Source organism: Wolffia australiana, chromosome 4 (genome assembly GCF_029677425.1).
Source record: "Wolffia australiana isolate 7733 chromosome 4, ASM2967742v1".
Classification (NCBI taxonomy): Eukaryota; Viridiplantae; Streptophyta; class Magnoliopsida; order Alismatales; family Araceae; genus Wolffia; species Wolffia australiana.
Window position 1 is genome coordinate 8,533,010 of NC_135838.1, and position 26,998 is coordinate 8,560,007.

The 26,998-nt window shown below is 39.4% G+C and overlaps 2 protein-coding genes and 1 long non-coding RNA gene across 5 annotated transcripts; 1 reads left to right on the forward strand and 2 right to left on the reverse strand.

Moving 5' to 3' along the window:
- The first annotated feature begins 3,504 nt into the window (after window positions 1-3,504).
- On the forward strand, window positions 3,505-5,668 carry LOC144701832 (uncharacterized). Its single transcript, XR_013581110.1, has 2 exons — window positions 3,505-4,676; window positions 5,224-5,668. It is a non-coding gene; the product is annotated as an uncharacterized LOC144701832 (long non-coding RNA).
- Window positions 5,669-13,565: 7,897 nt separating this feature from the next.
- On the reverse strand, window positions 13,566-14,309 carry LOC144702488 (secreted RxLR effector protein 161-like). The gene has a single exon (XM_078574550.1). The coding sequence runs from the start codon at window positions 14,307-14,309 to the stop codon at window positions 13,566-13,568; it is 744 nt and encodes a 247-aa protein (XP_078430676.1).
- Window positions 14,310-21,804: 7,495 nt separating this feature from the next.
- LOC144701833 (arginine/glutamate-rich 1 protein) lies at window positions 21,805-25,254 on the reverse strand. 3 transcript variants are annotated; one of them, XM_078573606.1, is made up of 5 exons: window positions 25,031-25,254; window positions 24,741-24,913; window positions 23,576-23,794; window positions 22,560-22,779; window positions 21,805-22,254 (listed from the first exon to the last, which is right to left on the reverse strand). In XM_078573606.1, the coding sequence occupies exons 2-5, from the start codon at window positions 24,866-24,868 to the stop codon at window positions 21,988-21,990; spliced, it is 834 nt and encodes a 277-aa protein (XP_078429732.1). In that variant the 5' UTR covers window positions 24,869-24,913; window positions 25,031-25,254; the 3' UTR covers window positions 21,805-21,987. The 3 variants fall into 3 exon arrangements, with proteins under 3 accessions (XP_078429732.1, XP_078429733.1, XP_078429734.1); XM_078573607.1 differs by having other exon boundaries at window positions 24,741-24,928; XM_078573608.1 differs by lacking the exons at window positions 24,741-24,913; window positions 25,031-25,254 and adding an exon at window positions 24,363-24,682.
- Between the last annotated feature and the right edge of the window lie 1,744 nt (window positions 25,255-26,998).

Sequence of the window (26,998 nt, forward strand, 5' to 3'; positions counted from 1 at the left end):
TGCCAGGATCACGACAATTTGTGAGTGCTGGTAAGCTTTTCCCATTTCTCTAATGCTTCTCTCCACACACCCAGGACACCCAGAACACACTTGATGGATCTCAAAATTCACTATCTTTCAATTAGCCCACACAAGTAGGAAGCAAGTTCAGGATGAATTTCACAGTAATCCAGACTATTTATAGATCACAGGGTATGAATGGAACGAGGAGGGGGAGATGAAGCAGTGCTGAAAATTTCTGCTCAATCAGAGTTGTAGATCGTCAGTTATGGCCATTTGAAGTTGGAGCAATCCTCGCCCTTGATTTTTTCTCTCCTCATCATTGTCGCTGACGCTTCCTCATTTTCTGTTTCCGTTCAACTGTCCAATCGTTGAAATTTCGCATCTTCTCATATTCTGCACGCATGCATTTGAGAGTCATCACATGTATGTGTAAGAGAGAAAAAAGTCAAAACAAAATGTTATATATATATATATATTAGATTGTATTTTAATACTCTTCATAGCTGACGTGGTGTCATGTCAACGCTTCTCTTTTTTTATCCACTTAGAGTTTGATAGCTGCGCGCCATGTGTACTTTCATGGGCCACATCTACACGTGGCACCGTGTGGTGCGGCCATGTCGTATGCCGCTATTTAAAAGAAAAGGAAGAAAAAAATTATATTTTGTTGTTTTGTGCCTTGGCCGACGTTCTCATTTAATTGGTCCACATCGCTTCTGCATCAGAAAAATCCAAAAGTCGATGCGTTAGTCATAAATGCAATCATGGCTTCGTGAATCGCAAAGCCATGATTGCATGATGCCAATCATTAAGGAAGTTAATAATTGGCTGTCACCAATCATCAGTGCTAGCTATGATTCATCACCGTTCGATGAATCAAACAGCGACACGTGGCGACGTGAGATAAAAGGGCTAGAAAATAATTTAAATTTATATTAAATAAAATAAAAGCCCAGAAAATACAAATACATATATATTCTGACTTAGAAAAATTGTATCTTGTCAAATTTAATGTCAAAACATTCCAGAAAAATCATATTCTGTCTGTAAAAGTTAAATTCTTTTAGAATCTATTTTCAGAAAATTCCCAAAAAATGCAAAAAAATAAAGAAAATTCATAACGTCATTTTAAAAATATATATAATCATTTTGAGTTTGATAACATGCAAATATAAGTAATTCATTAAAAATAAACATGTAAATACGATCATAAAAATTACTAAAAATGCATGTTATCAGACCCCCCAACTTAAATCATTGCTAGTCCCTTAGCAATAGCTTTGAAGATTTGTTGGGTTGTTACTCAAATTGTGACCCTAGAAACTTGGGCATGAAGTGGTGAGGCTATCAAGTACACTTATAAGTAAGAATATTTCCATGCATTTCTGGACCACAAATGATTAATTCCCTCATGGTTTTGGAAAGAGCTGGTGGTCATGAGGAGGGAAGCTTACTTCTCGCAAGGTATGATACTATAATCAAGGTGGTGCTATCTCTTTCCTTCCATTCTAGGGCACTCTCTCACTTGTGATAGCTATGTTGACCCCTGGGATTCCCTATTAACCTTCCTCCCACATGAAGTTAGAAGGTGAACATTCTTCTCCTCTTGTTTGAGCACAAAATATCAACTGCGTGTCAACAAATCATGGGTAGTGGAATTCCTATCTAACTGAGGGAAAAGAAAGAAGCGAATGGTGGATGGCTCAAAAGAAGGGTAAGGGTAGGTAAGGGATGTCGGGTGGATAGGTAGCTTAGATAGCTTACTCCCAATAAAAGATGAATGAGTAGAACACACTAGAAAGGCGTAGAGAATAATGATGATGATGCATGTAGTGATCAATAGATTCCTCTAACTAATGAGCATATAGAATTTTTATCGTCATTTTATAAATCTTATTTTCCTTCATGTGAGTTCATATTATTTCTAGAGGATTCATCCATTTTCAAACAAAAGACATCATCAACTTGAACGACAGAAGTATCATCAAAAGGGCATTCTTCACTTTCAACCTGATCCAAATCTTTCTCAGATTCTTCAATATGGTTCGAAGCTGGTTTAACAGAAAATATTTCCATTCTTATATTTTTCAGTTTCCTTTTAAAATAGAACTTTTCAACATCACTATTGGTATTATTGGCAATAAGGAATTAGTGTAATGTGAACAATCCATAATTTTTGAAATATATTCTTGCTTTTTACAAATATCAATTATGCCAGGAAATATATTTCTAACTATATTTTAAAGAATTCTCATTCTGAAAATGCATTGATACTTAAAATCCTAATTTTACTCCTTAAAATAATCTATTAAATATTGGTCACTTTCAAAAGAATCATCAAGGTGTCCAATCCTATTTTGAATCAATACATAAGTATTTTATTTTATTTTTGGCTATTTACGTATTTGAAAATAGGGAACTTGAACATTTTGATTTATACAAAATTGAAAATGATTCGCATAGGAAGTGTTATGATTTTCAGAAATATGATAAGGGAAATCTGTAAATTTCTATGAGATGACTGAAGACCATGATGATACTGATCATATGAATCAAGTGGTGCCTCATGAGGATCAAAGCTTTCATAATATTCAATATCATAATATCTGCGATTCAATTTAGAATAATAAGCATTCATTTATGAAAATTAAATAAATCTAAAAATGATTATCAACAATAAATTTTTTTTTTATACCTGCCTCTGAAGACTTCTCTTGACTTTGTTGACAAAATTCACATTCAAAAGACATCAGTATATGACAAGGCAGATCACCAAAATATAAGAAAGTAGAAATCCCTAACTAGATTCTATTTCACTTTTCAAAAACACTTAATGCACTAGTTCTAATGTAAAAATAAGTTTATTAAACAAAAAATAACTCACCAAATAAGAGAGTAAAATCTTGAACGACAACGTTCCCCGGCAATGGTGCCAATTTATAAACTCAAAACTGGGGGTGAAATTACGTTGTTGAGAATTTGAGTTTAATCAATACAATTTATACACCTATACTCATGAATAATTTAATTAGATAGTGACGAGTAAGCGTCGTCTTCACAAGGAACAGATGTTAGGAAAAAATGATCTAAAGTAGGTGACATCACAAAGATGAGAAGAATTAATGATGGAGTGTGCCAGTCCGCTCCACCGAACATGTCTTCGGAATCACCAGTATCGTCATCAACGACCCCCGGTTCGTGTCCCACCAGACCGGCACGCCAAGGCGTAATTGAAGACACCTGGGTCACATAACCCAGGCGAGAGCACGACCGCACCATCGCCTGTTTTGATTTCTAGCAGCTTGTGCTCGTCCTGTTCGACGTTTTACCACGTTCTTGTGTTCGTTTTCATGTTGTCGCGTTGGTATCCGTAGTATTGTGTTCGTGTTTGTGTCATCGCATGTTGTGTCTGAGTCATATCGTCGAACAAGTGTCAGATCAGTTGATTTTTGTGTTAAAGGGGGGAGGTCCTATGCATAATACAGGGAGGAAGGAGGCAGGAGAAGAAAGGGAATAGAAGAAGACGGGAAGAGATCAGGGGAGAAGACATGGGCCACTGTCCCTCCCGTTTCCCCGTCGGCTGCTTCGCCCCAAGCCCGCCATCGCCGCCGCGGGCTCTCGGCCTCTGGTGACCCTTCGGCCTCCCCATTGAATGCCGTAGACCATTTCCCGTGGTCGCGCGCATGAACAACTTACGTCGCGCGCAACGAATCTATCGCGCCAGTCAAAGCGCGAGAGCTCCCGCGACGTCCGTTGTCGCGACGTACCATCACGGCGTCATGATTCCACCGCGCCAGTCAAACGCCGTGGAGTTCCCGCGACGTGCGCTGCCGCAATAGACGGGCACGAAGGTGTGGCCTCACGCGCTTGGTCAACTCAGGATCCTCTACTTGGGTCTTTTCACCGCGGAAGCCATGCACGGCGCAAACTCTCGACGGGTTCAACCGTGCGCTGGGTCATCGCTCCTTGGGCCATCACTCGATCGCGCGACGCATTCGTCCGCGCGCTGGGTAGCACATCACCCCACGATTCCTGCAACGTTGACTGGGCCTCCGCGCCCTCGACTGGGGCTACCGCAAACATATCCAGCCATAGTGTTGTACCGGCCTGCTGCGTCCTCCGCGTACACGGAATGCCTGCACCAAGCTGATTTCGTGTCGCTTCAAGCTGTTCCCCCAACAGCGCCATACACGGAACTCGCCTCTGGCGCTGACGCTGGCTAGTCTCTGCTTGGTGTTATACTGCCTGCCACAATTTTCGTGGCACCCTCCGGTCGTGCCGTGCCGCAAGACCATTGCACTGGCGCCCGCCTGTGACGCACGCCACCTGCTCGATCGTGCGCTGCTTTGAGCTGCAGCACTCCGCTGCACCTCTGAGTCATTGTGCTGGCCGACCACCCACCGGTTGTTGCCTCAACTTGCCCTGTTGGCGAGTTGCCGGCCGCCGCTATGCTCCACTCGTGCTGACACACATCAGGGTTGCCATCAGACCCGGCCGACCGCTTGAGCCACTTTTGCTGCCGACCGTCTCTACCACTCATCCTCGCCTCCATCCCTCTCCACCACTCCGGTGCCGCATTCCGCCAACTGTCGAGCCACACCTTGCCTGTCTCCGGCACCTCCCCACCACACCTGCCTGGACCGGTTCGCGCCGACGAAGACACCGCCGACGAGGTACGGCGTTCTCCTTGCTTGTTAGTTATATTACATCTTTCAGTATATTTTCGGCTGCACTCTACCGCGCTCGGGTTAGAATAGGTGAGAGAATTATCTATCGAAACTACGAATTGAGTGAATTCCCTAGGACGGGTCAAGCTTGTCTGTTATGTGCGAGAGCCAACGAATTTATTCCGCTCGATGCCCTAGTCGCCATCGTGGCTCCGATGAGGGTTAGAAGGTCACCGTCATCGTCACCATCACCGGTCGCCCACCCCGGAGCTCGGAGCTTGGCGAATCCCCACAAGTCGGGGCTTGTGCATACGTCTGCCTAGGATTCATCGTATTACATAGTTACATCCCCGTTAAGAAATTATCCGTCGGACGATTGATGACTCTCATTATGTCATTAACTATTATGAAATTTCTGAGCATCAAAGCATCATTTGCACACATTTAACCCATATTGATCATATTTCAGGCATATTATTTTCTTACTTACTAACCCCACTTGATTCTCTGAATCAAGTGGACTGGATCTCACTTGTGTGATTAATGAGTTCAGATATGGGTTAAGCATCAAAAGGAAAATGCAATTGATCAAGAAGAGCTGGCGAAAATCATGAAGAAGAAAAAGCCCTAAAAATCTCCAAGAAGCATGATTGAGAGAAACCTATAAATAGCTCTTGAAGGCTCATTTTAGGTTGTCCAGAATTTCTCTCCAAAGAGGCTAGGGCTTGGAGAAGAAGGATTTCTGCAGACCCTCCAAGAGCTGATGAGCATTGGGGCTGGGAGAGAAGCAAGCTGAGGAATAGCTGGAGCACGACAATCGTCATCTCGCCGGGAGGGGTGTGACACCAGGTGGCGTGAGGGCTCCAGTTTCAGTTGATGTATTCTTCTCCCTACAAAGACAATTGAGGTTGGATTGGAAGGTGCTGAGTTGTGTTTTCCAGTTGTTCCAAACGAGATTGTACTGTTTTCTAGATTCATTGCAAGTGTATTTGTTAGAATCGATCTCCCTATTCAATCTCCTGTTCGACTTCACCATCATAACTGAGTTTTTGCTTAATTGTGCTGCATTGCTGTGCAAGCTTTGCCGGGGTTGAGCGTAGCTGAGCCACGCCCAGCCAAGGCAGGGCGCAGCAGAGCCACGCCCAACCAGGGCCGAGCGAGGCTCAAACAGGTGCACACCACCTGTTTGTCGCCTGCGCGTAGAGAAGTTCTGCGCGCAGCCTCACGGCCGCGAGCTTCTCCTGCGCGCAGCAGCACCCGCACGCAGCAGTGCCATGAGCAGGGCTCACTCGCACGCAGGAGCGCCGCGCGCAGCAGCGCCGCGAGCAGGGCTCACCCGCGCCCAGCAGCGCCGCGCGCAGCAGCGCCCGCGTGCAGACGCGGAGCGGCGGGCTTGTACGTCCGAGCGTAGGTAATTGCCTGCGCACAGGCTGCTACCCGCACGCAGGGTGTTCGCTCACTTGCCCCAAAGGGCAGAGGTGAACCGTCAGCAAAGAAATTCTCTGCTGACGGTTCTGCTCAGTTAGGTTCTGTAAAGATGACTCTGTAGAACTTAACTGAAGATAACTTTAACTGATTATTTCAACTGAATTTAGAAATCTGACTATAAATATACATTGAATTGAAAAGGAAACTGCTTGATTTACCTGCTCCCTGAGGATCGACACCCCACTTACCCTAAGGTTGTGGGGTTATAAATTTTGTTGCTTAAGCTCAATCCTCACACACTTGACTGATAAATAACCAGTAAAAAACCACCCCAAATTCGAGCTTATCAACGACATCACTGAAGGCATCTGACATCATCTAGGTATCCGAGCATCTCCTCGGTATCGACTGGACGACGTCCCCGACGCCGTCTGGCATCAATTAAGTTTAGCATACACGATAGTGAATGCGTGATGAGAGGGAATGATAAGATGAGAGATGACTTATTAGGGTTTTAGTTAGTAGGGATTAACATGGAAGAGAATGGAGATACAAGATGGGATCATGACAATGGCGTGGTAGTGGCGTGGTAGGTGGTGGATATGGTGAATGATGTAGTGATATTGAGGTAGGATGATAAGTGGAGTAATGAGATAGTAATGTTGGTTTCAATGGGAAATATAGAGGTAGGTGACAAGATCGTGATGGTGTAGGAGGAGACATGAAATGGATGAGAGTGGATGACAATGGATGATAATGAAGTGGAGATATGATGTTAATGGATGCATGTGATCGATGGTAAAGATGGTTAAACTAACTAAATGTGACGGAGACTATTCAATGCTAACCTTAGATCCCAATATTCTGCCGCGATCAAGCCATCTTTTTGCTACGGATCAACCTCCCTACTTCTTTGTTGAGCCTCTCTGAGCACTAGAGACACTAATGAACACTTAATGGACCTTCAAAACTTCACATTCTTTCAATCTGCTTCTCTAGAAGGATCTGAGCATAAAGATGTTTTTTTACAAAGATCGGGGATCAGTTTATAGAACCACCAAATGGATGGATCGAGTATGGAAAGACGAAGCTGCCCTTAAAATTTCAGCTCAATCCAAGTTCTGGATCGTCGAATATCAAGCCTGCAAGTTGGATATTTCCTATTCATTGATTTAATTAAAATATTTCTCTCTCCTTGTCCTCCTCAGTGCCATCTTGTCATTCTGTTAGGGTTTTGTCTCGTCCAAGCATTTACTACGATCATTGGCTGAGATTCTTTCTCGTCATCCATGATTGATGGCTCTCATCACACCACGTGGCACCCAGGAGAAAAAGACAAAAGGGAGAATAATTATTGGTGTCGGACGTCGTCCGGTCGACACCGAGTATGATGGCTCGGTGCCGATAAGGGATGATGGTATCGAACGTCAACTGGTATCGAACGTCGAAGATGTCGTCGTCCGACAGATCTAAAACTCTAACGGGTTGATGTAACTACGATGGGATGAATGTCCTACGTGTCGTACGTGCAGGCTCCGACTCGAGGAAGGCGCTGAGCTCCAAGCTTGGACGGGTCGCCAGGTGGTGGTGACGGTGGCCTCTCGAACCTCGTCGGAGCGACGAAGGCATCTACGGCCGAACGGAATCTATTCGTAGGGCTCGCACGTAACATACGTACTCGTCCATACCGGTGAGACACTCAAAAGTCGTAGTTTTCACTCAATTTATCTCTCTCACCTGCCTAGCCCAAGCGTGGTGGAGTCGAATCGAAATTATACTGCAAGTGATAATTAAACGAGCCAAGTGAGAGGGCAGCGTACGTCATCGGTGAGGCTCGTGGTGCAGGGTTTCATCGACATCGACGGGGATTCAGAGCGGGTGGAGCGGAGAACGTCGGAGAAGACATGGCAGCTCGACTGGCGGCTCGGCGTAGGACCGATCTAGGGGGGGGGGGGAAGAATCGTTGGGGACGTTCGGCGCTCGGGGCGATGACCACTTCGGGTTGGCAAGGAATGGCACCCCGGGCCAACGTCCGTCGAGGCGTCTCAGATCGGGGACGCTCGGCGAAGGCGTAGGGCATGGAGGAGGTGCCCAGTGGCAGCACCCAGTGCGGTGGCAGCGCAGGGGGCAACGGCAATGTCAAGTGGCTGCGACCGGCGTTGACGGTTGCAGCCGCCCTAACGGCTGCAACCGCTCCGGCAGTGGCGACCGCTCCGGTGATTGCGGCCGCTCCTGGCGGCTGCGGCTGCTCCAGTGGTTGCGGCCTGCTCTGGGCAGTTGCGGTCAGCTGGGCGGTTGCAGCCGCGTCGACGGCTGTGGCCGCTTTGGTGGTAGTGGCCACTTTGGCGGCTCCGACGGCTGTGGCCCGCTCAGGGCGGCTGCGGCCTACCTTCAGCGGCTAGGCCGCCCTAGCGTCTTGCCGCTGCAGCCTAGCAGCTGCGGCGGCTCTGCGGGCGCCGATCGGTGCCCGGTGGTGGTGCGGCGACGACGCGAGGTTGCGAACAAGGGGGGCCCATGACAGGGGCATCCGACACACGCTGATCCAGCTCTGACGGCGACGGCCTCAACGGGCACGATGCCGACCTTGGGCAACCTGGCGGCGGCCGCGGGGCAGCGCGGTGGCGGCGCAGTCGCGGTGGCAGCCGCCTAGGTCTCTGACGGGCGGGTTCCGTTGAACGGAGCCCTAGAACGGGCGCGCAAAGACGGAACGGGCGCGATTCCGACCGCGTTCCTTTCTGCCACTCCGTCTCCTCCTTTTTTTCCCTTGTTTTCCTTCCTTTCTCCTTTTTTTTTTCTTTACTAAAGGTCAGACCAAGATTGAACAACGATTTTTTCTTCTTGTTCCTCGTACTGCCTTCTCTAGGGTGCCCTCTCTTCCCTTATAATGGGGGGAGGTCAAATGGGCCCCCTAGATGGGTCAACAAAAGGGAGAAGGGTCCATTAGGGGGCCCTTATAATTTGGCCCCCCCCAGTACAAAGAAACAAAGGGAAATTGAAAATATAAAAAGAAAACAAGGGAGGCAAAGGGGTCCCTCCCGTGATGACGACGATGGGCGTGCGGACATGTCGCGCACGTGATGAAAACAAAACGATGAGAACTGGAAAAGATCAAAACATGCATAAAGAGCGATGAAAACAAAAGCGATAATCAAGCGTCTTTAACCCGGTCTCTGACGTCGAGGGCGGCTGGCTCGGATGACGTTGTCGACGAACTTCGATGGCGTGCGCCATCAATTATTACTTAAACAATTGTCCTTTCAGATATTTACTTAAGAAATATGGAGTACATCACAAGATGCAGCACTAGATCGTAGCTGACATGCAGCACTTCATCGCACACCACATTTTCAGCAATTTCTCCTAATCCAATGGAAATGTGACATGTGGCGCTGACATGTTGCTCGTTTGTCATTGTTGACCATTCCAATGAGAGAGACAATAAAGAAAAGTCATCATTTTTAATTTTTTTTTTGCTTTAGTCCACACATGCATTTATTGCAAATAAAAGAGGTTCTTCTTTATGATTGGTCCACGTCACTTGCGCCACGAAAAAGTAAAAAGTTTTTTGTTAGTATTTAAAGCAATTATGGCATCGGTAATTAAGATGCCATAACTGCTTAATTAAATGATTAGCTGAAACCAATCATTAACTGAGCTTAATGATTTGTTGTCTCCAATCATTATACTTAATCCTAATTCCTTAGCATTTGATAAACCAAGCAGCGATATGTGCCGTCGTAAAATAAAGGACCTAACATATAATCTATAATTCATATTTATTAAAAAAAGTCTAAAAAACATAAATAAATATATTTTGACTTAGAAAAATCATATCTTTGCGAATTTAATGCTAAAAATTATGGAGAATCATATCATGACTCAAAAAATTATATTATTTCAGAATCTGCTGTCAGAAAAATCTCCAAAAATACAGAAAAATTCCAAAAATTCATAATATCCTTCTAAAATAAATTCAATCATTTTAAGCTTGATAACATGCAGATATAGTTAAATTAATACAAATAAACATTTACATATGGTCAGATTAAGCTACTAAAATGCATGTTATCGATTAGTATCAAATGAGTTGGAGCTAGAGGGTAACGAGGCATGAAGTGGTGACATGAGACGAGATGGGAATGAATGATAAGAAGTATACAATTTAGGATTTTATAATCTAGGGTTTAAAATATAGAAAGATGCGATGGGATCGTGACGGCGTAAGTGACAGATGAAGTGGGTGATAGAAGAGGATGGAAAGGGGTGAAAATGGATGAGGATTAGTGATGATGATGGATGGAAGTGGAGGATGTTAATGATAAATAATCTACTTAAATGTGTTGAAAATCAATCAATGTATGGCAAGAGGCTAACCTTATATCCCTATGTTCTGTCGAGACCAAGGCAGCTTCCTGCTACAGATCAATGTCCCCACTTCTCTGTTGACCATCTCAAAGCACTAAGACACCAAGACACCCATGATGGACCTTCAAACCTTCACTTTCTTTCAATCTACCTCTCTAGGAGGAAGTGAGCATAAGATGTTTTTTGCAAAGATAGGGGGCTCAATTTAGCGATCCAACCATATGGATGTATAGAGGATGTTGAACTAAGAGGGGGTGAATTAGTTCTACTTCTTTTATTTATATAGATTCCTTCTTTAACTCTCTCTTACATCACTCAAGGGACAATAAATTTTTACCCTGCTTCAGGGCACTAATGTGCCCTTACTGCAGCCGCGCCTCGCCCGAGGAGTCGCCCTAACTCTACTAATCACTTTGGCAAATGCAAAGTGAAAAAAATTGTTCGCGATGTACAATCGCTCGCACTGATCTCAAGTAATCACACACTAAAAACACTTGCTCGGTGCCGACGTCTTCCTCGACCTCAATCGAGTGCCTTCTCAGCTTCAAAGCAACGTGCTGAGCCTCTCCTCAGTCCACTCTGTGCTGACGAAGTCCTCACGTCTCAGGCCACCATCCCGTGTTCAAGTGGATGTGATCTTTCTCCTGTTAGTGCACTTCCCTGAAAAGCAATATAATGACAAAATCTTTGTTGACCTTAAGTCAACTTTTCTCCTAACCCTAGTTTTCTCCTAAATTCTGTTTTTCAACTTTCAAGTCACAAATCGTGTATCAAATGTCAATTGATGTCAACTACCAATGGATATGATCAAATGCAGTCAAAATCTAAACTTATATCAACTGGTAATAATTCTTCTCAATTGTAATAAGATAGTCCAATGAGATCAATTGATGTTTACTAATATCAGAAATATTCAAAGTAGACAATCAGATCAATCAATATTAAAGATCAACTGTCTTAATTCAAGTTAAATGTGATTTAACAAATATCAATTCAAATAAAGTAATTATAGTGAGTCTGATCGAATGTGATTTAGAAATCTCAAATTAAATCAAACAATTTCACTGTGTAAATCCTGATCGAATGTGATTTAGAAAATATCAATTCAAATCAAATAGTTATATCAATTCTGATCCAATGTAGTTAGATGATATCAATTTAAATCAAACACTTATATCAATTCTGATCCAATGTAGTTAGATGATATCAATTTACATCAAACACTTGTATCAAATCTGATCAGTTATAACAAAGATATATCAATTCAAATCCAATAGGTATATCAATTATGATCGAATATATATATATGGGAGATATCAAATGTATTTGAATTTGCGAGTTAATGCATTCAAGAAATCGATTTAGATAGTTATTTAAATTTCATCCAATCTAAAATTCAAATTCAAGCTTACAAGATGAATGAATAATTTTCGAATTGAATTTCTTATATCTGAAGAAAACTGAATTTCAAGAACGTTACTTAAAATCAATTAGAATTAGGGCGCCTAAAATATTCCAGTATTTTGAAATCAAATTCAAAACTAATTTGAATTAATCAAAGAATTCAAATAGATTTTAAAGCTGTCAATATATTCAATAATCAAGAAGTCCAATGAAGTTGGTTATATGATTTCAAATAATTGCAAACATCAAAATCGAATTGAATTTTTTATCAATTAACTATGTAGTAAAAAGCGATTTAATCTTTAATCTTTATCAATCAAGATTTCAATTAGATTTTATATTTGATTTCACATAATCAAGAAACCGAAAAACAACTTGTTATTTAGATTTCAGAAATCCAAGATCAAAAATCAGTTTTTTCAAATTATGAATGTTCGAATTTTGATTTTAGATTCTAACTTACAAAAGTCAATGAATTTCAAGAACCCTCAAATTAATTTCAACAGAAATCAAGAAATTGGTATCTTGATTTCAAGAAATCAAGAAATTGGTATCAAGAACCTTCAACAAGATATGGAACAATCTAACCAGGATTTTCTTGAAGAATCAGTAATCACAAACATGCAGATGATGACGTCAATTAATTTCAACAGAAATCAAGAAATTGGTATCAAGAAACTTCAACAAGATATGGAACAATCTAACCAGGATTTTCTTGAAGAATCAGTAATCACAAACATGCAGATGATGACGTCCACCAGTCTTGAATTTCCTGACAACCAGCCAGAACTTTCAAGAACTTTCAGTTGAGAGAGAGAGAGAGATCACGATTTTTCAAGAGAAGAGAGAGAATGAGCACCAAAAAGAATACCTTAGAAAAAGGCTACATTGGATATTTATAGCCTTCAACTGTTATTGGGCCCAATTTTCATTGTCTTATTGGGCTTCTACCTTAATTATAAACTTATTATCCCTAATATACTCCATCACATATTTATCTAATAAATGTCTATATATTACTACTATATTCAACTACTTAATTAATTTCATTAAATATCTATTATATTAAATCATCAAAATCCTTTTCCTAACAATCTCCCCCTTTTTGATGTATTCTAAAAATTAATTAAGTTGATAAGTTGGATACTCCAACACCCCCTTAATACCACAACTCCCCCTCAATATATGATCTATCTTTCTCCCCCTAATTTTAAGAAATATCAAATAGGTGAACTTAAATTGTCTGATTCAAGACCTTCATGAATTTGAATACCACACAAGATGGACAGTCATATCAAAATCCATTTCGCTTTGGGGATCAGAAAACCATTTCAGTGTAGTAATGTGACATATACTATCACATACAATCATATTCTCTCATTGATCAATTTTTGTAAATCAAAACACGAATAAAATGTTTGATATTTGTGGTTTACTTAAAAAATTATATCCATACAAATTTCAAAACAAATTCATAAGAATATTATATAACATATATAAGTTTTTCAAACACAGTTTATGCTCAGTTCAAAATCGTAAAGAATTTAGTAAATCCCAAAACACGAAGGAAATCTGTATCAAATAGACCAATATGGTTATGTTATCATCATTTCCCCTTTCTCCAAAAGTTCATTAGATGTTTAGAAAACACCTTCACCTTTGTTGACTAGTCCATTTCTCATATGTCATTCAGCTTCATCATTCCTTGATCAGCTCCTTTATATCACTATATTTGATCATTCCTAACTCTCTTACTAAAGTATTAAACCTTTCTCCTGATAGTGATTTTGTAAATATATCAGCTATTTGTCTTGAAGTTTCTATAAACTTCAGTTCAATATCTCCTTTTGATATGTGATCTCTAATGAAGTGATGTTTCACTTCTATGTGTTTTGTTCTGGAATGAACAATTGGATTTTTAGCTATGTTTATGGCACTTGTGTTATCACATAGCACAGGGATTTTAGATGTTTTAATCCCATAATCTTCTAATTGATTCTTAATCCAAAGAATCTGAGCCACACATGCTCCACTAGACACGTATTCTGCCTCTGCTGTTGACAATGCAATCGAATTTTGTTTCTTTGAGCTCCATGATACTAGTGATCCCCCGATGAAGATACATGCTCCACTTGTGCTCTTCCTCTCAATTTTACATCCTGCAAAGTCAGCATGGCAATATCCCATAGGACTCATATCATGTCCTCTAGGATACCATAGCCCTAAACATGTGGTTCCTATAATATATCTAAAAATCTTTTTTACAGCTTTTAAGTGTGATTCCTTTGGATTGCTTTGGAATCTTGCACATAAACATACACTAAATAATATATCAGGTCTACTGGCTGTAAGATATAACAGTGATCCTATCATTCCTCTATACATACTTTGATCCACTGATTTTCCTGCCTCATCTAAATCTAATTTAACTCCACTGCCCATTGGAATTGGTTTTGCTTTCAAGTCCTTGAACTTGAATTTATTTATGATATCCTTTGAGTATTTTTCTTGTGAGATAAACAATCCTTTATCCGATTGTTTTGCCTGTAATCCAAGAAAATACGTTAATTCTCCCATTAAGCTCATTTCAAATTCACTTTGCATGAGCATTGCAAACTCATCACATAAGGATTTATTGGTAGATCCAAATATGATATCGTCTACATATACTTGTACGACTATCATATTTCTATTTACTCCTTTTATGAATAGAGTAGTGTCCACACAACCTCTTTTATATCCATGATAAATCAGAAAACTGCTCAGTTTTTCATACCAAGCTCTGGGAGCTTGTTTGAGTCCATATAGTGCCTTATGTAACTTCTAAACCCATTTAGGGTTTTCATAATCCTCAAATCCTGAAGGTTGTTCAACATATACTTCCTCTTTAATTGTTCCATTAAGAAAAGCACTTTTCACATCCATTTGGTACAACTTAAATCCTTGAGCACATGCAAAAGATAACAATAATCGTATTGCATCTAATCGAGCTACAGGGGTATATGTTTCTTCATAATCTATTCCTTCTTCTTGAACATATCCCTGAGCAACAAGACGTGCTTTGTTTCGAATGATATTTCCATTCTCATCTAACTTGTTTTTGAATATCCACTTTGTACCAATGATGTTATGCCCATCTGGTCTAGGAACTAATGTCCATACTTTGCTTTTACTGAATTGATTAAGTTATTCATGCATAGAATCAATCCATTCAGCATCATTTAATGCTTCATCAAGCTTCTTTGGTTCAAATTGTGATGTAAATGCAATATGCATATTCCCTAATATACTCCATCACATATTTATCTAATAAATGTCTATATATTACTACTATATTCAACTACTTAATTAATTTCATTAAATATCTATTATATTAAATCATCAAAATCCTTTTCTTAACAGAGGACATAAAGATGAAGCTACAATTGGAGTTATGGATCCTCAGATATCAAGCCTGGAAGTCAGATGATTCTCAGCCGTCGTTTTACTTAAAATATTCTCTATCCTCATCCTTGTCACCATTGTCACGCCACGTCTAGGGTTGTGGGAATTCAATGCTGGCGGATGTAGGTGATGAGAGGTGCAGATCATTCCACATTGTTTGTATTCATGGCCTTCGTCGCGCCATGCGGCCGTGAAATGAAAAGGCAAAAAGAAGACAAAATGAATACAATAAATAAATGACTAAAGGTGTGTGTGATGTGGCGGTACATCAGCATGTGCAACATCAGCACACTCTCTTTAACAGCCACAATCTTTGACTGGTCAAAGAGAAAAGAAAACATATTTTAAAATCCACTCTCGGTCTTCGCACGACATTTATTTGCAAAAAGGAATTATTCTTTTTATTGGTCCACGTCACCCTGCACTAGAAAAAAGTAAAAGCAAAACTATTAGCTTTAAATGCCATTATGACATCCCTAATCGCGATGCCATAACAGTTAAGGTTTGACTAACGCTAATAATTAACCAGGTTTAATGATTGGTGTCATCAATCATTATCTCTAACTTTGGTGGGTCGCTGTTTGATGAATCGTATGGTGACACGTTGCGTCGCAGAAATAAACGAGTTAACAATATTTAACAAGGTCTAAAATTCATATTAAATTAAATAAATAGGTATTTTGACTTAGAAAAATCATTTCTTTACAAATTTAATGTTGAAAAGTTCTTGAAAAATTATATTGTGACTGAAAAACTATATTGTTTTAGTATTTGATGTTAGAAAAATCAGTAAAAATGCATAAAATTAAGAATATCATTCTAAAATAAATTTAATCATTTTATGCTTGAGAACACACACATATAATAATTTAATGCAAATAAATATGTAAATATGGTACGATTAAGCGAATAAAAATGTGTGTTATCAGAAGAAATGTTAGTGGAGATCCTCAGCACTAAGTATCTTACCATAGAGAGACGAAGATAAATATTTATTCGAAATGTTGTAAGTCACACATACATCAACCAGGTTGAACAACCAAGTTTATGGAAAGTTTTACCCTAATGGATAGATATTGCTAGAGCATGTCAAGAATGAAACAAAAGAAAACAGGAAGATAATTTTTAGACACGGTCATGACCACTAAAATGCCCCTCTATTGTTTCCCAATTTATCCTCATGTCATTTCTTCATATTTTATGCTTATTCGAGGGCTCCATAACTTGCAATTTTATTCTCCTATTTAGGAGGGGCATTAGAGGGGTTAGTGGAGGGATCCAGTATGTGGCTCACATCTCTAAATTTTCCTTTGAAGCTTACCACAAAAAATGATCCTTATGGAGCAATGGCCCTGGGATTTGACTTTTAACTTTCAAAAAAATTACTATACAAATGGAGCAAGAGAATCTTAATCAGTATTAAACAATTTGGACTTTTTATCAGTCAAACAGTGTTACTGAAAATTTTCCACAGTATGAATGACGTGACTTAGATAAAGTTCAGGCATATTCCAATAACTCATTTAATGAAATGATATATTCATGATTGATAGGTCTTAAAACATATAAAATGCATGGATTTGTAATCACGTTTCTGATGTTATGAATGATTTAAGGAGAGATAATGGGGCATTCTCAAGGTATTAGAAATGAATAATTCATGGGTATTTAATAATTACAAATTAATGCATACACTTAATGTACTTATTGTTCTGCCTATATGTATGATATATGTAAAATACAAAATCTTATTTATTGATAAATTTTTGGAATGAAATAAAGTGACCACTTAATTGCTATTTTCACAGTTATATGTACTTATATTTGTTTTGATACTAATCCAACTTGACTTCCTCGAAGTCGTGTGGTGAATCTCTCACATTTTCTTGAGGTTTATTATAATGGAAAAAATTTAATGCATTTAATGAACATTAATGCAGGCATATGAAGATGATGAGGATTTCAAGACATGGACTAGAACAGATGAGCAAACCCAAGCCATAGAAAGGATAATTCAGGGTTTATATAGTTCCACATTGAATGGCTCTAGCCTAACTTCCATAATTATTCACCGAAGCATTGGCCAAAGTAGTTCTACATTTGGTGGATCTCCTCTCATTTGTAATCATCTCCTTTGGATGTTGCCTTAGATGTGACTAGCCTTGTGAAATATAATTTCCTGTTTTCCATTCTTGTTCAAAGAGTGTTGGAGATGTTTCAGAGGGGCTGATCAAGGATTTTGGAATAGTAAAACGCACGACAAAAGAGGTTTATATCACCTCCAGTTCTATTGCCTTCGATTCCTGGACACTGAAAAAAATAATTGTCTACCATCTCCATACTTGAATCCCTTGTTTGTGCCACTATACATCATATTTTCTCCCTATCATCATCGGGCTCGATCATTATGACTTACTTAGCACAGTCAAACCTTACAACATAGCCTCAGCCTGAAACTGCCACATACATGCACGTAACTGCAATGTGTTATAACTCTGCAGAAGATTTTTCCAGCCAAAACTCTCATTTGTTGCCACATATGTGCAATGGCTGCATTAGTGGGCGACCGTTGATGTCGCCACTCTAAGCCTTGACCACCTACTTGTAACATCCACTCTATAATGGTAGTGCCATAAGCATACATGTGATTAAAATTCCACAACAGCCTTTCAGAAACCATCGTTTCACTAGTCATTGGTGATGTATCTATGTGGACATGCTGTCATACCCATGTGAAAATACTGCTAATGTTGCACTCAAAAGAGACATCAACACAGTGGCTGCCACCGTACACCACCCAATGTTGCAACTAGGACTGCACACATCTGCCATTGCCATAACACACAACACGCCAAGTTTCTGGAAAGTGCCATTAGACAGCAATTTTTCATATGTCAGATTAAAACAAACCTTTCACTTATCTTTTCGAGTTATTCACACATTTACTTTTGAAAAATCAAGCAAACATATATATGAATAAATCATTATGAAAAAATTTCCTTTCTACTAATAGTTTACTGATTTCCAAATAATTTATCCTTTTGGATTTAACCAAATAGAAATCAAATAAACCTTATGAATTAACACTGAAATTGGGTTTCAAATAAAGGTCACCCTATCATCTTTTTAAGATTTTAATAATTTGATTGTTTTTTAGACATTACTTGGACCTGATTTAAACTATTCCCAATAGCAAATCTTGGAATACAAGTGAGACACCAAAATTATTATGGATAGACCAGAAAAACCACTGTTCAAAAAGGATGAAGTTTCAGTATCAAAGTTCCTAGTTTTATAAATTTCATGTTTTTTGGGAGCTTCTTACCAATGACAATCAAACCCAACAACCCCTCTCTTGTTTGTGTTAAAACTATATGCTGTCAGTCAGCCAATCACACATTCCACATATTGTTCAATATTCATTGGTACACTATATTCACTATAATGCACGTGTGATGCTTATAATGAAGTCCACAACTGCGCCAGTGACAAAATTATTATGAATACAAGTGAGACACCAAAATTATTATGGATAGACCAGAAAAACCACTGTTCAAAAAGGATGAAGTTTCAGTATCAAAGTTCCTAGTTTTATAAATTTCATGTTTTTTTGGAGCTTCTTACCAATGACAATCAAACCCAACAACCCCTCTCTTGTTTGTGTTAAAACTATATGCTGTCAGTCAGCCAATCACGCATTCCACATATTGTTCAATATTCATTGGTACACTATATTCACTATAATGCAAGTGTGATGCTTATAATGAAGTCCACAACTGCGCCAGTGACAAAGTGATTTATGAGGACATCATTATGTGGTGATGAAGTTTCTTCAAGTATTCATATTGAAAAGATACCTGAGAAGAACATACAAATCTAACAAGGATAATACTGGCTAGTCCCACTGGCATGATGAGTATAGCTGATCCCCTAGCCATTAGTGTTGATACACCAATCGATGGTGGTTTCTCTTTGGAAAAGAGTTCATTCGATTGATCTACATGAATATCTGAATTGTATTAAACCTAAATTTAAATGATGTTAATTGTATAACTCAGGTGTAAGTTTTCCTTATAGCTTACAGACCTAAGCCATCTTGTAGATGGATGATTGCATTTTGAATATGACTTATGAACTTCTAATCCTATGATCCCAAATTGTCTCAGCTGAAATATAGAAACAAATCCTTGAAGATGATTTTGTGATCAGGATGGCATCATTTGACTTCAATATATGAAGAGATCAACTCAAAGAAAGGATATGTACTTTAATGCATTGCTCTAATTATTAAAGAAGGCGCTTTTCAATGATTTTTTACCAGACATTAGTACTTAATCGAATGATCATTGGGTTTTAATGGTTAACCATACCCTAAGTCATTCTTGAGTCTCATGTACATCACGAATTATAGCTATATACAAACCAATGAAGCCAAAACTTCCATAACAGAATTGGCACACTCCTTTGAATCTTCTAGAACACGAGGCAGAGCTATGCACTTCACAAGCTGCCGACACAACCTATTAATTTGGTTAAATTGATGGGTTGGCCGATAAAGGATCTTAAACTATTTAAGTATTAACTAGACTTATACATAGAATTATAGGGTACCATGCATAATATGTTTGGCTGTCTTGTGGGAGATTTTATTAGGGATGGTGACTTTCATGAAATTTGCTAAGATTTTAATCAAATCGTCCTAGATAATATAAATAGAAGGGGTTCCCGCTTTTGACACCCATGCGATTGATTATTGAGATACCCCCTTTCTCTTTTCTAGCGATTCCCAAGTGGTGAGTTTGAACAGATTCAATGGAAACTCAGATTTTTGGCAGCATATTTTGAGGGAACAATGAGGAGATCATATCAAATCACAAGGATATGTTTATAGGACTGACATCTGCATGGCTTGAAGATACTCATCCGAGGAACAAAGAAATTCCAGATTCAATCCTTATGAAGGTGATGTGATCATTTTATTTTTTGTTTTAAGATCTGCCTTCGACTCAATCACCCATTACACAACTGATTTTAGATTGATGTGGTGGAGGGCATGCAAAACTCAACAGTTTAGGACCCCCTTATCATCATTCACAATAGCTAATTATGCTGCGCCATAAATTTCCTCTTAACCTATGGAGCATTTCCCCTCTTAATCTATGGAGTAGTTCTCCTAATCCTCTTCAATACCCAGGGGCACAACTGTCTACACCAATCCTTTCTCAATCCTAGCTCTCCAGGAATATTAAGTGACGATTACATTCACAATGGAGATCCAATCAAATATGCCTGACCATCATGGCCTAAGAGTGGACATGGTGCTGAATTACCAATGTCGCAACTCGGCTGTGCATGCTGTACCCCAGGATGACAATTCAGCTATTGTCAATGGATCTCTAGTCCGTAGGCTTGAGTTTGACTAGGTTCTACTGTCTTGCCACTTAACTCTCTTATATTATCAAACTAAACTGATTTTTTCACACTAATTTCTGTATCTTTCATTCAAAAAAAATTTCACTCAGTTTGACCTTTATTAGTTTGTTCAAACCTGATATCAATCTTAAGGTTTGGTCAACATTCCTATCTGGTCTCTTTTCTATTTTTTCAGGACCTTGTCTGTCCAGGTTGCACAACCGAAATATCATATTTATCAAACACATCGATCAGTGGTAGCCCATCGGCAGAACAAGATCAATTTTTCTTTAGCAAAAGCAAAGAAAAATCAGTTCAGTTTAAGAGCAACTGATGAATTTTTTACAAATTAGACTCAAATCCCAAAATCTTAGGGATTATATTTTTAGTGTTGGTCGACGATTAACTTCTGCCATCTATAAGCCAATACAACTGTAAGAGATGGCCCGATCTATTGAAGGGAAATTATGAGCCGCTGGATCGGATCACATCATCTGCTTTCTGAATCTAACCCGATTTCTAGTGCTGTAACTATTCTTTGACGGAACTATTTGAAGGAAATCTGTCATATACGCTAGATCTACTCTCCTCACATTCGTCAACTCTACTCTTGACAGGTCATCTTGGGTCTATAATGTAGAAACGGGTCATCCCTTCTTTAGCCCCCCCATCCTGCAAGGTTTGAGTTTCTTCTACTTCGTACTATGTTTGGAGTTTGTATTATACCCGAAAAATAAACTTGAACGCATTTCTTCCAAAAAAGGAACTTTGATACTCCAGCAGAGATCCAAGTTTTGTGGATGCAATACCAAACATTTGAGGCCACACCAAATTGAGTTTAACATGCGAGTAAGCTATTGTCTTTATAGTAACCACTAACAAGATCAGGAATTTGAGTATTACTCCTGAGGCAAGAGGCCAACATGCGCTACCATGTGTTCTTCAAAAGTCCCATCTCAGTAGCAATCGATCCAAATAGGATAGATACACAAAAAGAGATTGGCTGCCGGTAAATTTGTATCCAGACTAGAAGCACCTCAAAATCTAAGTCAAAATTTGCTAGTCCATCAAGAAATGCATATCAAGAATGGATGGATATACGAATGGATAGATATGAAGATTATCACAGTAAAACCACAACAGTGGATTGAAAAGCATGTCGAATAAGAGAGCAAACGGCAACTACTCAATTTTTTTTGGGTGGGCTCTCTCTTAGCGCATGAATAACAAAGAAGAAAAAGAAGGGGAAAAAGTAAAGTGAATTTTACTTGGAGTTGATGGCAAATGAGAGCTTGGGACGTGTCTTGTTCTTCCCCAGAAGCTTCATCTGGTTGGCTCTCTCCTCCTCTTCCTCCATCTTCTTCCTTCTCATGGCCTCTTCTTTTTCTCTCTGAAGCCGCTCCAGTTCTCTGTAACGTTCCTCCTCTCTCTGCAGCTGCTCGAGTGCCTCCTTGCGCTGTGATTCCTCTACTCGCCGCCGGTTCTCTTCCAGCATCCTGTCCAGCTCCTCCCTCTCCCTCCGTGCTTGCGCCTGTACCCAAATGGAAAAAGCCACACAACCCACCATTAGATGATGATCATGATGCAGGGTAAGAAGATGATGAGGAGGACAACGCTGACGATGATAATAATGATGATGATGCGAACTAAGAAGAATTCACTAATGGTGATTCAGGTCAGGAGCAAGATGATTATGATGATGATGAAGATGATGGTGCAAGCACAGAGGATGATAAGGAGGAAGCAGAATAATAAGAAGATGGTGAAGATGTTAAAGATTAAAAATGATGATGAAACGATGAGCAGGAAGAAGATAACGGGAAAGAGAGAGATGACCTCTTTCTGCCTTGCTTCACTAAGCGTATCCTCCTTCTCCCTCTGGAGCTGCACTGCCACAGCATCAAGCATCTGCTTTCGCCCTTCCACTATCCGCCTCTCAATCTCCTGCTTGATATCATCAGAATTCAGCATCTCCTCAACTCTTTTCCGAATGGCCTCTTCGATTCTTCGTGCAGTCTCCTCTTCAATAAGTTGCAACTCTGCTTCTTGTTGTCGCCTGCTTAATATTTTTTTTGAAAAAAAAAGAAAATAAATTCAGATACTGAGATGTTACCACGCGCGAGAACCCGTGGTTGCAGCGACAGAAAAAATAAATTACCCCCTCATGAAGAATAACTGATCACTTAATCTCAAGTATAAAATTAACCCTCCGGTGATTTCAAGGCATACCTCTATAAAAGATTTCTGACCCAAATTAACAAGTATTTCAAACCGAAGGAACAGTAGTAAAACGATGCACCAAAGGAATCATCATCATCATCAACATATGACAAGTTGAAGAACTATAGCGGGAGCATCCTTGAGAAAATCCTGCAGAGACGTATCTCATGACCTGGCATCCATCTCCAAAGATAGTCACGAAGGTACTAAAATTCCATCAATGAGCCGTCAAATTATTATAACATAAACAAAAAAATCACCTTTTTATTATCCCTAAAAACACAAGATGTAATTCCAGAGCTGACAGACGCATAGAACACATAAAATGGCACCTTACTCTTAGGCATGTTTTTTTTTTCAAATTAAATGCGTCAGCTGACCGTGCCAGACGCTTTCGTGCAGCTTCAGAACATAACACAAAAACACACGTATTGTGGAATCACACCAGTTACAAAAGAACACAAATAGACAAGAATAAATGTTTCAAATTAACAAATTATTGACGAGTCCTTGAAAATACGGCTTTTGCGCCCAATATATGGTTTCATCAGTTTTTAATCAATGATTTTGATTAAGAGAGTGGGGAAATGAAGGCTGATAAGCGAGGGGCATAAGGGTAACTTTTTATCTACCTTTTCTTTTCTTCATCTTCCCTTGATAATCTTTCGATGGAAGCTTTTTTCTCCACAAGTTGAGTCCTCGGACTTGGAGATTTTTCTAAGGGAGACCTTGAACGGCTCCGTGTTTTATGTCTATTTGATTTCCTTGGCGTCGGAGAGCGACTTTTATGGCGCCTATATGATGGAGAACGACTTTTCCGGCGTCTTGGAGAAATAGATCGGCTTCGTCGCCTGAATAAAAAATTAAATAACATCTGAGCACGAAAATTATCCCCCAGCTTCCCAAATAAGAAAGACAAGATTTCTCCCAGCTTACAGTGGAAAAATCTCTCTAAATTATCATAAATTAAACTTAGGAATAACTAGGAGAAAAAATAACACAGCATGAACAGGAATCATTTTCCTAGCGTCGGAAAATAGTTCAAAAGAGGAATGGTCGTCGACATTTTCATTGTTATTATCTTTAAATATTTTGGAAATTAAAAATTGAGAGGACAGATGCATAACAGGATAACCTTTCAGCACGACCAAGTTTTCAGATTCAATTTTCCAAATGTGGTTACCACTCTTTCCTTCGCATGCAACTCATGGCAAAATATATGAGACGAATATCTAGGGAACAGCAAAATAAAAGCCCCTCAAGAACAGGTGAGAACAAAAATGGATTGAAACTGTGGCAAAACTGAAAAACTGGGCAACATTGCGGGAAGGAGTAATGGTTTAGTTGAACCTTCGGCTGCCATTGCCCTTTTTTTTCACTTTGCAGCTTAAACAAGTGAAATAATATTGCAAAGGGTACCTTTTCTTCGCTAGCTTTAAAAGCATAAACAAGCGTGAGAGGCCGTTGCTGATGCTCGCTGCCACTCACTCAATCCAGTCAATTATTTCTCAATTCCTATTCGACGCGATGCTACCTTCCTTCTTAAGCGATAAAAAAAATTGATTTTAACAAGAGAATGCATAAAAACCGACGTCAAATCTCAATTTCCGGTTTTCGGTCGTCTTCACGGGGTGGATGTTTCGTCAAATTTCTTGATTGACGTGTTCTTCCCCGTTTATTCCTCGCAATCAAAAGTAGTGAGGAAGTGTAGACAAAGGAATATAAACCTGCGTCAATTAGCGCAAAGTGATACAAATTGAAGAAGAAAAAACGCCCACAGATGCCAAGAGATGAGACCTGTTCGAGTAGGGGGAGCGGCTGCGATCTCTGCGATTTCTTCTGCCAAAGCCGTAACGGCTATGCGCTACAGGAGACGGCGAATACCTCCGCCTGTAGGATGGCGACCTAGACAACGTCCTCGGCATACTTTCAGCCTTTTCCTGAGATTTTCCACAAGCGAGCAGAAAAACCTAAAAACAAACAAACTAAAATTTCATTATTTCGCGAAAACAGAAGATTCGAGGATCAGTTTTCATCAAAGAAAAGAAAGATCACGCTTTGAAGTTACGTCGTCAGGCAGACCTTACCTTTGTTCAATTTACCCTAAGGATTTCCCATTGCGACTCCTTCCGGAACGAAGATGCACTCCACTGTGAATCAATGGCCGCTCCTTTCGAATAAATTTCACGAATCTCGACGATTTTTCCTCTCCTCTGATTGGGTTTCCGATCGAAGTCTGCCGAGTTGAACTCAACTACGCAAGTCTCGTTCTTATCAGAATTTCTTCAGTCCCTCGGATACCAGAATGGCCTCGGATACGTGCAATCTACGAAATAGGCTAAATATGTTCCAAGGAAAATATGGGCCTGACGTGAACACATTTCTTTTTTATTGGCCCATTATCTGTTTTAATTATTGAGCAAAGGCCTATACAAAGTAAGGATGGGGGATTCGTTTGGATCTGAACCTTCATCACTCGGGTCAGAAAGTTGATTCGGAAGTGACCCACCTGTTGAGCCTGATTGTATTAAATTATCCGGTCAAATGTTCGGATCAAATAACCCAAACCAATTCGATTCAAACCGGCTGGTTCAGATGATCAAATTGTAAGAATAAATCAACAAAATAAATATGAATTAATGAAATGAGAGGGAGAGAGAGAGAGAGAGTGTGTACAAGTGTGTGTGTGCCATAGAGAGAGAGGGGGGAGTTAAATTTTCACTCATTTTTTGAACTGTTAGATTTTGAATAAAACAGCTCCATTGACTTTTTTATCAAATATCTAGACCGAACTTGAACCAATTCACTGTTCGACGAAATTTTTCTGTTCAGATCAAATTGTTTTTTTCTTGGTTGAAACCTCCAACCATTTTCAAACAATTTGATTCCGTTCAATCCCTGATCACTAATACCTAACATTGCTTGAGGGCCCTCATACATTACTTAGGCACGTGGAGAGACTTGGTCCTTTCACTGTTGTAGGGATTGATACATCTTTAACTCATATCAGACATTTATATTGGATGTCCTTTCACGGATGTCACTATTGTAATAACTGATTTAATATATTGAAATTCAGACTGATATCATGATCCGTTAGTGTCTTGTTCTTTGGATCATGACATCAGATTTTTGCAGGACATCCATGAGAACCACATGGTCTGCTTTGGTCATGGTCTACTCATGCAAATATTGTAGGGCTTTTCTAGTTTTTATTTTTTCACACGGCCTCCTTGTCCTACATAAAGGGTGGAAGACTACTTTTTTTCCCTCAGACTTTATTGACTATATGATTTCCACATGGTATTAGAGTGAAGCTTCCACATGGCCTCTTTATCGTACCTTTGGCTAATGTATCACCTCAAGATATATGCCTTCAAGCCACATCAGGATCTGATTTTTTTACCTCCTTAAGCCATGTGTCTTCTGAAGATTAAGCTTTAATGGCATTTTAGTAAAATGCTTTAATGTGTGATTTGATGAATGCTCAGCATAATGCATGCCTCAATTGAGATTGTGATTAAGCACAATAGGTCTTTAGTCAACTATTTTTCTAATTTTTAGTAAAGATCAAATAGCCATTTATAGGTATATTTAAAGACTACTTAGTTTGACCACTTGAAGACCAAGTCAAATAATTGATCTGAGACTTTGATTTTCAATCAAACGGAGATAGTTTAGCATGTGGTCTAACAATGTTAAAATATTTATTTGAATTTGACCTCACTTGATTGGTTTAATAATTTTTTCAAATTCCTAATTACTACCTTGGGGTATTTAAGGCTAAACTATAATAATTATTTAATGAAGATCAATTACATGAAGATATTACTATCCAATGACGATATCTTGAGTAAATGATGTAATGAACATACCTGAAATTTTTCAGATTATTTTATTTCTGAAATCATTGGCGTAATGGCTAGTTTTTACTCTTAACACTAGAGAGGTATTTTGAACTTATTGCAAAATAGTAAATGTAAAATTCAAGATTAAAAGGAATGGTGTTTTATATTGTCTAATCATATTCAATACATATGACTATTGGACTACTG